The following is a 10,826-nucleotide window of genomic DNA, read 5'->3' on the forward strand; positions in this document are numbered from 1 at the left end:
CTCCAGGAGGACGTCTGTGTGCTCGTCTGTTTGTTCACGGACTGACGGCGTTGCCTTGACAGACCAGTCTTACTACTCCTGCCGGCAGCATACAGATTCACTCACCAGATAGTAAAGCATTTCCTGTTTTGCACAGTTTCCTACTACAGAAAATAGGAAACTCTGCAAAGCATGTATTATCATAATCTGTTTTATTGACATAATGCTGTCTTCTTTTCATTGGGTAAGGGTTGTACTTAATACAGAACAAATGTTTACATTCTTATTACATACAGTGGTCGTCATTATATAATACAAAAGTATTTGCAACATTTCGTTTGGGGCGTATTCTTTTCTAAGCGGCCTTTGTAAATCTTTTCATCTGTTTATTCGTGGTTCTCAAGCAATGAAATTGGTCATACTCTTCTATAAAATAACGTGGGGTGTTTTTTTACAAATACATTTTATTAAAAATTTTGATGACATTTTGAGTCAACAGAAAAAGTCAATTTCGATGGAAGAGATCTATTTTTTAAAATACCTCTAAATGCTTTTTTTAAAAAAAACATTAACACCTTTAAAATCACAGCTTTTTAAATGCACTATTCTTTTTTGAACATCCAGTGTTTGTTTCACAGATTTGCCGGTGAAATTAAAAGGGTCTGGCTAGTGTGACATGACTTCAGAAGGTGCACTCCCAGCTCTGAAGAGACTTCAGACACTTGGCATGTGACCCAGGCCCCAGCCACCACAGAATGAATCTCTGGTCCCTTTGGAGCAATAGGTGGCACACGACCTGATCCAGATAACACAGGCATTTGTCATGGGGGTGGGACAGATTAGTGGGTGGTGTCTGCGTTTATTAACTTCCAGAGAAAAGTCATTTACTTACATTTTTTAAAGGAAAGTTTTTAGGCCAGACAAAACATATAAACCTCCAAAGGTCTCTGTCCCTGAACCTCAATTTAAATATTTTGGGGGGTGCCTGGTTATTTACGAGCTTCCACCACTCTGAATGAAGGCTGTGGTTTAAGAGTTTCTGCAGTTAGAAAAAATGTTTCTGATAAACACAGGCCACTAATATAGAATTCATTTTTTATTCAGAGCACCACTTTTCACATGAGTCGTCTGAAAGTGAATTCTGATTCAGCAGAAAAAATACATCATTCTCACCCTTTCCCCTCTTTTCACCCTCCTTTTAACATCCCCCCCCCCCGCCTGTATTTTTGGTTGAAGGCTGAAGTGAGTCTCCTTTGCAGACCAGCTCTACCAGGACTTGGCCTAACAGACACAAAAATGCACCCAAATGATAAAACTGCTCTTCTTTCAGTTATGTTTTATTTGGAAGTGTACTGGGACACATCCCCCTGTTGTATTTTGGCTCACAGAGATGGTTCTGGTAGAAGTGGGAAGGGGGAAAGGTGATAGAGCAAAGACGTCGTAACCCAGGAGAAAGCTCAGCAGACACACAGGGACAGGTGGGTCGATCCATGAGACATTTCAGGAGTAACACTGGTGGTCTGTGACCACCGTGTGTGTGAAAGAAAATATTTACAAGAATCTTCCTTTTTATTTTTCCTCTAAATACAAGAATAGGACAAGAATGCTGTGTTGTTGGTGAAAACAGGCAGTAGACTGTGAAATCACACTATCCACGAAACGGTCTATCAGAAAGCTGGCCCAGTTTAGTGCTCGGTTTCAAATGCATAGAATGTTTGCGCTGCAAACAATGAGATACAACGTAATTAAATAAACAATGTCTAACCAGAGTGAGACCTAATTGTGTATCTTTCCACACTCTTCAGATCATGCATGATTTTAGTATTGTTAAATGGCAGGGGGTTTTTTTCCTGCCATTTCTTCTGTTTTCAATTTTTTAGTTCTTATTAAAGGATGGTAATAAACCATCTCCACATGAGATCAAAAGAGTATCTTGTGCACCACGCAGGCATTTTACCTAGCCACCTTCGACTGTCTTTCTCATTTTTTAATCCATCAGCAGTTCATAAAGTACCTTGATTATAACTATGAAATACTATACATGATTTTCTATTAGGGAGACTGGTAGTGCAAATTAAAGTTCTTGCTACCCAACATTTATCCCCAGCAATAAATTACTTTTGAATAATAATAATATTAATAATAACAATAATGATAATGAAATACAGTTATTCTGCTTTTCCCCCCAACATGCAGACCCCTTTGAAACAATGGAGGACTTTAAATCTTTCTCTCCTGTGGGACTTAGTTGACTTTCCACACAGTCGAGCCCTGCTCCAGCTGAAAGCAGAAACTTCTCCAGGTGTCAACAATTTCATGTTCTCCAAGGGAGAAGGAAAAGGGACCTAGAAGCGCTAGATGGGCCTTGTTCTGTGGAGTAAAAGGGGCAGACTATCTCTCCTAGTTTTTTCCGCCCATCAGTCTATTTGAATCAATAGGAAATAAAGTTCAGTAGGTAGTTTAAAATAAATGACACTTAGAGAAATAAATGAAAGGGTAAGCAAGTGCTATGAGTGTGGGAGGGGAGCTGGTTTTGAAGTACTTTTCTAGATCTTAGATACAAGAGCAAAAATAAAAAGAAGAAAAAAACCTTGTTAAGAAGTGTCTTTTTCTCCTAGAATAAAATGCTTCTTTTGAAGCTCTTAAATTCTGCCTTTTAGTCAACTCAAAGACTATGCCTCCCTCTCCCTAAACACCCACCCAGCTGGACTCAGGCCCAGGAACATAGGCCAAGTCACTGGGAAAGGTGGGCTCCACCTAACAGGTAGTTAAGCGCCCCACCCCCTTTCAGCTGTCTTCCCCACACTCCCTTTCTGGCAACGGGGAGAGCAGCCATCCAGTCTCTTTGGAACCCAGAAAATAAATCAGAGAGGACGTGGGGAGGGTAGAGATGAGGCTCAGAGGGGAAAATTAAACACACAAGAACTAACTGCACTCCCCAGCATCTCACCTTCCATTGGTTCGGGATTTCGTTTCTCAGCTCATGTGTGTGGGGTTGGGTCAGTGGCAATAATGGTGGTGGCTCTTGTCTTTCTTCCTTAGGGGAGGAATGAAGCTGCAGAATACTGCTCCCTGGAGTTAAATTCTAAAGCATGTTTTATTTGCTTTTGTTCTGTTTTGTTTTAGTTTGTCTTTATGTGTTTAGTTTTTGGTGGTTGGTAGGTTTGTTTTTGTACATAGTTCCTTGGTCCCCGGGAGATTTTGATAAATGTCTCTGGTCCGAAACAGTCCATTTCCCTACCCTTTCCGAGTCTCCCCCTCCCACCCCAACCCCCAGAATCATCCTGCTCCTCAAAACCCTCCTCCAGTCTCGCTTTCCTTCCCCCTAATCCCTGCTCACCCAGATGCTCCCTCTTTTCCCGCTATCCTCTCCGGTGTCCACACCCAGCACCCCAGTGCTCGAGGCTGGAGGAGGGTGAGCGCAGGAAGAGCATAAAGAGAACGCTGGAAGAGGGATTCTCCAAATGCAAGCAGGATAACGGACACTCCAAATCCGGGGGTTGGGGGAAGTAGGCCCGCGAAAAGCCCCCCTCCCTGACCCCGCAAGGCCCCTTCAGCTCCCCGATCTGCCCCGCCGGCACCTCCCACTCCCCTCAGTAAGTGGCGGAGAATTTCATCCGCTTCTGCTTCTGTCTCTGGTTGCAAAACCACACCCGCACCACGTTCTTTTTGAGGTCCAGTTTCTCGGCGATGGCAGCGATCTTCTCTGAAGAGGGCCGCGGCTGTACTGCGAAGTAGGCCTCGAGGGAGCGCTTCTCCGGCGCTGCGATGGAAGTCCGCTTGCGTTTCTTCTCACCGCCGTTGAAGAGCTCGGGCTTGTTCATTTTCTCCCGCTGCGCACCCTCGGCCTCCTCGAGCCAAGCCTGCAGGATGGGCTTGAGCGCAATCATGTTGTTGTGCGAGAGCGTGAGCGACTCGAACCTGCAGATGGTGCTCTGGCTGAGCGAGCCCACGCCCGGGATCTTGAGGTTGGCCAGCGCCGAGCCCACGTCGGCCTGCGTCACGCCCAGCTTGATGCGCCGCTGCTTGAAGCGCTCCGCGAACGCCTCGAGCTCGCGCGGGTCCGTGTCTGAGTCGCAGATGGACGCCAGGCCCGCTGCGCCCACCACCGCCGCCGCCGCCGACGCCGCCGCCACCTGCCCGGCCGCCGCCGCCGCTGCCGCCGCCGCCGCGCCGTGGTGTGCGGCCGCCGCCACCAGCCCGGGGTGCGGCAGCCCCGACGGCATGTTCATGGCGGCCGCGGCCGCCGGGTGCGACAGGTGGCCCAGGCCGTGCATGTGCGGATGCGGGTGCGCGGAGCCGCCCAGCAGCCCGCCGCCCGGGCCGCCGCCTCCACCCCCTGGGCCACCGCCGCCTCCGCCGCCACCCGGGCCGCCACCACCTGGGCCGCCGCCTCCCGGGCCGCCGCCACCCCCCGGGCCGTCGTGGGCGCCACCACCGCCGCCCGCCGAGCCTGCGCCGCCCGCGCCGGCCATGAGCGCGAGCGAGGGGGACGAGATGTGGTCCAGCAGGTCGCCGGGTTCGAGCGCCTGGTGGTGGTGGTGGTGGTGGTGGTGGTGCGCCAGCGGCACGGTGGACGTGGACGTGCACGGCACGCTGTTCATCGTGTGGTACGTGGCGTCCGGCTTGAACGGGTGGCTCTTGCCCTGGGACACAGCGATGTCCACAGCCGCCAGCGCCTCGGCCCGCGCCAGCAGCGTTTCGTCTAGGCTGGCGAAGAGGTTGCTCTGCAGCTGCAGGCGACACAAACCAAACCAAAAAGAAAAACCACAAAACCGAAAAGCAAAACACAGAACAAAACAAAACCACACACAAGCCGGAAAGCACAACAAGTAAAGAACAACACAAAGCAACCAAAACAACAACAACGGGGGTGGGGGTGGTAGAAACCGGGAGAGACGGAATGGGGACACGTTGGGGACGAAGATGGGGACAGAGGAGAAGGGCAGGGAGCGTGGCGAGGAGCACAGACGTGGGGAGAGGGAAACACAGGGACACATTCCGGGAACGGAAAAGGAAGGGAAAGAAGAAGAAATGGAGATGTAACTCGCATCCGGAACCCGCGTCGCGCACCGAGCACGCAGAGATCGCCTCTCCGAGGCGTGAAATTAACAGAGAAAGTGGAACAAAGTCGAGAGTCGTGGCCCCACCGATCCCCACTTTGACCGCAGGTGCCCGACACGGAGGCGGGGGCGACAGGAACACGACATTAAGTGCCACTGTACGGAATGCGCCAAGCAGCGGGATTCCTCTAAAAACCCCTGCCCGCAAGTGCCCGCACCGGGACCTTTGCACACACCAGCACCCGACATGCAGCGTCTCGGAGGCAGGGAGGGGGCGAGTCTGCGGGCTGGGGCCGCGAGCGCGGGGCGCTTACCGGCGGCGTAGGCAGGCAGGCCCGCCGGATGGCCTCGGAGCTGGAGTGCAGCGAAGGGTACTTGTGCTCAGGGAGGGTGGGATGCATGGCAAAGTGAGGCTGCTTGCTGTTCATGGACATCATCTTGATGGCTTGGCTTGTAAATCCACAAACACTCCGAAAGTCCCCGGGAAAGTGCGCGCGCCGGCTCCCCCGGCCTCCCTTCGGAGGCTGCAGCCGCGGCGGCTGACGGCGCGGAGGCGGTGGCCGCGCGGGGGCTGCTGCTGCCGCCGCTGCCTCCTGGCGCTCCCTCCGGCCGCGCAGAGCGCCGCGCACCGGCCTCGCGATCCCACTTCTCCAAGAGCTCTAGCCCCGCGCGCGGACGGGATGTACTCCTCTTACACCTGAGCCCCACTTCTCGCGGCCGGCCCGGGGAGCTCTCGCGAGAGCTCGCGGCCCCGCCGCGCTGACGGGCATCAGTTGTCCTCGCCGGTGTGACGCGCGCCCTCCCGCTCGGCGGCGCCGGGCGACTGCGCGCGCGCGCGCGCGCCAGCCCGGCAGCGACCGGCGCGTGGGAGCCGCTCTTATAGTGACCACCAGCAAGGACAGCGCAGGTGATGCACCTGTAGCTGGCCGGGCATGCGCAGTGCGCGCCGCACCTTTCCCACCGCGGGTCGGAAGAGATCAAAAGGGCCAGCTATTGTCTGCGGGTTGGCACCTCTGCAGCCGAGCGCGGCGAGCGGTTCGCACGCAGCCGCTCGAGTGCCCCTCTCCTCCCGGACCCCGCCCCAGCGCGAGCCCGGAATATAAGCGCGCTGCTTTGGCACACCTCCTCCCTGGGATGTCTAACAAGCTGTTATATAATGTATACAGCGGGGCATTTGTATGTTAAATTATGCCCGCGCATTCCTCTGTATACAGTATAAATCACAGCACGGGAATGCAGAAGGTGCTGTCTTTTGCTGCAAGAACCTGTTTCTTTCAAGGTTTATAAACACGTTCCCGAAGAATAATCGCGGTGACAGACGTTCGTTTGAAGCAGTCAGACGCTATTGATTTCCATATAATTTAATTTCCTCCGCGCACTTCGTGGCTGTTGTTTCGGTGACTGGAGCCGTGTCAGGCGCCGACAGTGACAGCCACTTAGGAGCCGCAAGGAGCGCGCGCTTCCTCCTCAGGAATGGCTGTTAAAATGAAAATGTGCTTTTCTCTCATTCTTTGTCTCCTTTAACCGAGTACAAACCCGCGTTTCGAACGAGCTCTGGGTGATCTGAGGCTTCTAGCAAACAAAAGGAGAAACAGTTAACAGGGTGTTGGGATCCTTTCCTCTCCCCCGCGTATAAACACACACGCACACACGCACACACTTTATCCTGAAAACTCCAGGAAAAGGAAACCGCTTCAAAGAAAAGGGAATAAGATGCGGAACAGATAACTTTCTTTTCCTTCCATCGTTTTGGCTTCTCGGCCATGGATGTCATTTTCTTCAGTAGGAGACAGGAGTAAGCCAGTTTATAGAAAAGCGTGATTAAAACATGTATTCAAACCAATTGGAAACAACGGGCCCAAGCTCTGGTCCTGCTTTCACAGTATTTATTTTTGTTGTTGTAAAATCAAACCCTACGAAGAAGAAGAAATCAATTACCCATTCTATTACCCGGCCCTCAAGTGGCGGGCAGATCAAGCGCCTCCCCGAGGACCACGGTTGAGACGCCCGAGTCCCCGGGGAGGCAGCGCCAGCCCGGGGTGATAATAACCGCCCAGATGTTGTCACATCTGGGGCGGGAGAGCTGCAGAGCGGCGAGGCGCTGCTTATGGGAGGCAGAGATCAGACAGATAATTTTTCTGGTCTCTCCCACACCAAAGAGATCTGCATTTCAACCAAAGAGCAGATCTCATTTCTACAAACCTAAATTTGCGTTGGCGTTTATTTTATCTTTTCTTTGGACAAACCGCCTGTGTAGTTAGTATACCCACTCGCTACTCAAATTCCAAGAAGAGCCCACAGGCATCACCAGGCCTTTTCCTTCCTTTCTTTTCTTCTCTCTCTGGCCCCCACCCCCACCCCCTGCAGCCAGAGAGGGGAGTAAGAGGGATGTTCATTTGCTGGTGCAAGAAGGAGCCGCGTTGCCATCCATTACGCGGTCCCCTGGGAGTGCTAAATGCAACTTTATCTCTACGAGGAATGGACGGCGGGCAGGACATCGCTGGAGGGAGCGAGTGTGTCCTACGTAGTCCTCGCAGCGAGTGCCCAGGCTTAACCTAATCCTTCCTGACACCCTTCTCGGCAGTTCCCTGAGCTCTCCCTCGGGAGAAGAAAGGGCCGCGCTGAGGGTGAGCGAGCGGCTGGATGCTGTGGACCGCCCCAGCCCCCAAGGGAAACGCTGGCCTTTAGGGACCTGAAGAGTGCAGAGGGACAAAAACGCAAACAGCACAGATTCCGGCCTTGGGACCTCCAGAGAGCCAGGCGAAGCCCAGAGTACCGGAAGCTCGTCTCGGTTTACCTTCCACCGCTTGGAGGGCACCAGTGGACCCTGCGGGGAGGCACCTGGCTTAAGGTCAGGAATTTACTGACTCGAGGAGACTCCCACCTTAGCTTATTGGACATGGGATCCCTTCTTTTTGCCCAGAATATCTCGCTTTTTCTGGGGCTAGACGTGTGAGGGCTATGAGTATAGTGTTCAGCTCACTCCCCAACCAATTGATTGGAAGTCCATTTAGGTAGGGCACATCTGTGTTCATCATGAGGCTTAGCAAGGGACTTGTCACCCCGTTAACACACTCCGTAAGACAATGCTCATGTATAGGAAGAGAAGGCAGATGGGGAGGGTCAGAAGCAAAACCAAAGAGTTCAACAAGCCAAGGCTAATGGGGAGGGGACACGCAGGAAAATCACCGAACGGGGATCTCCTTTCGCCCCACAAAGGAAATGGAGACAGGGCCAGAGGGTGTGCTGTCCTCACAGAGAGCCGTACATCTTCCATCTAGCCTGTTCTCTTTCCAAAGTCAATGATTTCATCCTTCCCTCATTTACTTCCTACCTTACCCTGCTTCCTGAAATGCATGCTGGGCAATTTCATACCTCTGGGCCAGGGCAAGATACTGGAGTTAAAAAAGAGGTATAAAATGTGGGTATCTGTCCTTCCAGAGGTGGCAGACCCTGAGAGTGAGGGAGCTACAGGTGAAGAGGTGTTTGTGGTGCAGCGTGACAGGTGCAATGAGGGAGTTGTGTAGAAATATGGAGTGGGGTGGGCATGATGCTTGGAGAACTATTCTGCCATATCCCTGCTGGGCCTCAGACCCAGGCTAGAGAGTGTAGCACTGTGGTGGGTCCGAAGGCCGCTCCTCGGACCCTCCCCAGTACTTACCCCCAAGGCAGTGCTGAAAGGACCAGGGCTCGGCCCACCAGTGTGTCACTGCTTTGTGCTCCCAGTTTGGCAAGTGCGGTAACTTGGTGGCCCCTGACTATACTAATGATGCCCACATGGGGTCTGAGCCTTGGCATAGATTCCTGGGCAGGTTTCCCCCTCCTTTTCCTTGTTTAATGACCAACCCAGATCCCTCTCTCCCTCCAATTCCTAGCTTTGCATTTTATCAAGAGGAGGATAATGAATGCACAGCTATTGATTTCCAAGGAATTCCCGCCCCCCAGGGATAGAGTCTATCATCTGGATCAGAGACACATCTCTCCCTCATTAATTAATTCTCTCCTCCTTCGGCAGGCCCACTTAACATTTCCTTTGGCAGAACCTCTTTCACGAGTTCAGGGTACAGGCACTGGGGGGTCGGAGGGAGGACCAGAGACGGGGACGCTGTGCAAGGGCCCGCACTGTTGGGGGTGAAGTCTCCTCGTCTTTGACCGTCGAACCTCCCAACCAACACACACGTACACACGTACACGCACTTCGGTAGAGCGTTTCTGACAGCTGCTGGTCTCCGACTCTGCCTTTCCCCTTCCAGAGGGACTAGGGGAAAAGTGAACTCTGGACTCTGGAGCCGCTCCCTCACGTTCCAGACTCGCGACGCCAGGTTCCCCTCTGGCAGTTGCGGGGGGGGGGGCGGGGGTCGAAACTAGGCATTCACTGCGAGCAGCTGAAGCCCCCGGAGCCCAGAGTCAGCAGGCTTTAGAAGAGGCTAGGTTGTGTTAGGTAGTGGACGGGGGAGAGCAGGAAAGAGGGAGTCTGTGGGAAACGGGGCTCAGTTCTCGGGAGAGGGGCTGCACCCAGGCGGCCCCCGTGCGCACCCCGGTGGACTCTGTCCCAGGGTGCGCTAGCGGAGGGGTTGGTGCGGCACTTTCGTTTCGACCCCGGGCCACAGGGCTGCTTTGATCCTTAGTCTCTACACTACCCCTTTCTCACCCAGGCCCAGTCCTTCCCTAGGCGAAAAGACTGGGCCCCTCGTCGACCCTGCTGGGGGCCCTCGGACCTCCTTACACAACCCATAAGGCGGCAGCGCCCACACTGTCTGGTTCTGGGCAGTGGCCCTGCCTTCTGCCACCCGCAGGGCCCAGCTCAGCCCAAGACGCGCGTCCAGAGTCACGCTCTTGCCGGCAGGGGGTCAGAGATGTCCTGGAGGCCGCTGTCCTTCCTTTCTACCCCGTCCCTCCCGCCCTTCCCGGGCCCCCCTGGGCTCGCTGGTCTCCCGGTCTCCGTCCGTCCCCAAGGTCCGGGACGGGGCAATGAGTTACTGGGGGGAGGTGGTGGTCCCATGTAAGACTCTTAGCCCCGTATTCAGACTGAGTTCCGGCGAGTGGGAAAAACACTGTTGTCCTCCTTCGGTCCGTTTAATCCAAATGCAACTCCCTGACTGATGCCCTTGCAACACCGACGGTGCATCCCAGTCAAGTTCACTGTGGGTCATTATCCCTCTTGGCGCCGCATGCGTAGAATTCTACGTGCAGAGCTGGACAAAAGTAAACTTACAGCCGTTGCTATGGGAAATAACGAAATAATTAATAAATAATAACACAAGAATAAGCTGTGTTTCGAGTGCTCAAAACTGTAAACCTAGTATTGCCCACCCCTCCATAGATCTCCAGCCTAATCCCTCCCTGCACTTGAGACCCACCCACCTCGTGAAACCCCTACGGGTGATAACAGGGCCACTGTAGCTGCTGCCTAATAGGGGCACGCCTCCCCCGCTGGCTCGTCCCAGCAAGCCTCGCCCTAGCACGAAACTACGCGGCCACAGGCCCTGGTGGGTCAGGTCCCGAGAGGAGCAGAGCCGCCCCTGCCCCGACCAGGCACCTTCAAAACTGCCAGAGCGCGCTGGTCCGAGGCCAGGTTTCGAGCTCCGCGAGACAACGACCACGAGCACACCGACTCGCCACCAGACGCTTCCGCGCGACGAGATCGAAGTTCTGTCCCCTCCCTGCCCCCCCTTCCCGCCCCAGAGCCGCCCGCCAGCCGCGGCGACCCGGACGAGCGCGCGCCCTGGTGGGAGACGCTCCGCTGGCGCGCGGACAGCAGAGGACCCCCGCCCCGAACTCCGC

At 54.1% G+C, this 10,826-nt stretch overlaps 1 protein-coding gene across 1 annotated transcript; it reads right to left on the reverse strand.

The window, feature by feature from the left end:
* Positions 1–104: 104 nt before the first annotated feature.
* Positions 105–5,719, reverse strand: POU4F1 (POU class 4 homeobox 1). Its single transcript, XM_037059382.1, has 2 exons — positions 5,357–5,719; positions 105–4,712 (listed from the first exon to the last, which is right to left on the reverse strand). The coding sequence occupies exons 1-2, from the start codon at positions 5,477–5,479 to the stop codon at positions 3,573–3,575; spliced, it is 1,263 nt and encodes a 420-aa protein (XP_036915277.1). The 5' UTR covers positions 5,480–5,719; the 3' UTR covers positions 105–3,572.
* Positions 5,720–10,826: the final 5,107 nt, after the last annotated feature.

The sequence above is a fragment of the Sturnira hondurensis genome, unplaced genomic scaffold (assembly GCF_014824575.4).
Source record: "Sturnira hondurensis isolate 20B ecotype Veracruz unplaced genomic scaffold, ASM1482457v3 Scaffold0010812, whole genome shotgun sequence".
In the NCBI taxonomy this organism is placed as follows: domain Eukaryota; kingdom Metazoa; phylum Chordata; class Mammalia; order Chiroptera; family Phyllostomidae; genus Sturnira; species Sturnira hondurensis.